The 1,170-nt window shown below is 67.3% G+C and overlaps 1 protein-coding gene across 1 annotated transcript; it reads right to left on the bottom strand.

Annotated features, from left to right (window-relative positions):
- Window positions 1-24: 24 nt before the first annotated feature.
- CHLNCDRAFT_143426 (hypothetical protein) lies at window positions 25-1,109 on the bottom strand (the record flags this gene model as incomplete). The annotated part of the gene is made up of 5 exons (XM_005842520.1): window positions 25-120; window positions 314-360; window positions 584-702; window positions 827-848; window positions 1,045-1,109. Coding segments are annotated over 5 exons (349 nt in total), but the record flags the coding sequence as incomplete, so codon positions are not given.
- Between the last annotated feature and the right edge of the window lie 61 nt (window positions 1,110-1,170).

Raw genomic sequence — 1,170 nt, 5'->3', positions numbered from 1 at the left:
ACACACACACACACAGGCACGCACCGGGCGCATTGAAGTGCTCCATGGCCTGGTGGCGCTGCTGGGCGGGGGTGGAGCCGTCGAGGCGCTGGTGCTGGAAGCCGCGCAGGCGCATGTAGTCTGCGGTGTGTGTGTGTGTGTGGTGTGTGTGTGTGTGTGCATGTGTGTGTTGGGTACGTGCGTGAGAGCGGTGAGTGGGCGGCGGGCCAGCAGGCGAGATCCACACACCAGGCAGCCCATGCGGCCCATGCAAGCTGTCGTGAGCTGGTGGGGTGTGGAGGCAGGCGCCGGGGCCAGGTATATGCCCGCTCACCGCTGATGATGTCCAGCACCCGCACCATCTGGCTGAACACCAGCACCCTGCAGGCGGCGCGGTTCCGCACGGCGTGGAACAAAACAGACTGAAGCCGCTGCTGCGGAGCGCCGGGAGGGCGGGCTGGCCCACAGGGCAGCACACATGCGGTGCGGCGGCTAGGGGGCCTGCCTTGACCTCTGCTCGCAGCCCCCCACTGTCTCCTCACCCTCCGCATGCCCGGCCCTGCACCTCCGACCCACCCCGTCCCACCCCCTGGCCCGCGCCCACCTGTGCCCCGTCACCGCCAGGCGCCGCAGCAGCTTGTCCAGGAGCACCATCTTGCCGCTGGTGACCACGAGGCGTGTGGCCACATCATCATCGCCCCCCGCACGCAGCCGGTACTCCTCCTGCACAAGGAAAGGAAGAAAAGAAAGCAGGGAAAAGAAATAAACGGCGAGAGTGCACGCGCAGGGATGAGGCAAGCCAAGGGCGTCAGGCGGTACTACGGTACCGGCGTGGGTGGTGCCCCACCTCTGCCGACTGGAACAGAAACCTGCGCAGGGGGAGGGGTGGGCGGGCAGCAAGGTGAGTGGGGCAGCGCTCACAGGTTCCCTCTCTCCAGCAGACACGTTCATTGGTCGACACGCGGCACCAGGATCAAGACAAGAGCAGCCAGCCGGCGACAGCTGGCAGGCAGAACGTGCAGGCTGGCATGCAGGGCGGGCAGGGCAGCAGCGCAGGCGGCTCACGGGTGGTTGCAGCACTTCTTCAGCTCCGTGATGATGTTGAGCAGGCTGAGCTGGGAGCGGGCACCCTGCAGGCAGGCGCGGCAGGCAAGGCGCCCTTCCACCCCTTGATGCCTGCGGGTGCCGCCA

This window comes from Chlorella variabilis (assembly GCF_000147415.1).
Source record: "Chlorella variabilis unplaced genomic scaffold CHLNCscaffold_596, whole genome shotgun sequence".
Classification (NCBI taxonomy): domain Eukaryota; kingdom Viridiplantae; phylum Chlorophyta; class Trebouxiophyceae; order Chlorellales; family Chlorellaceae; genus Chlorella; species Chlorella variabilis.
This window is presented reverse-complemented; position numbering and strand designations above follow the sequence as displayed.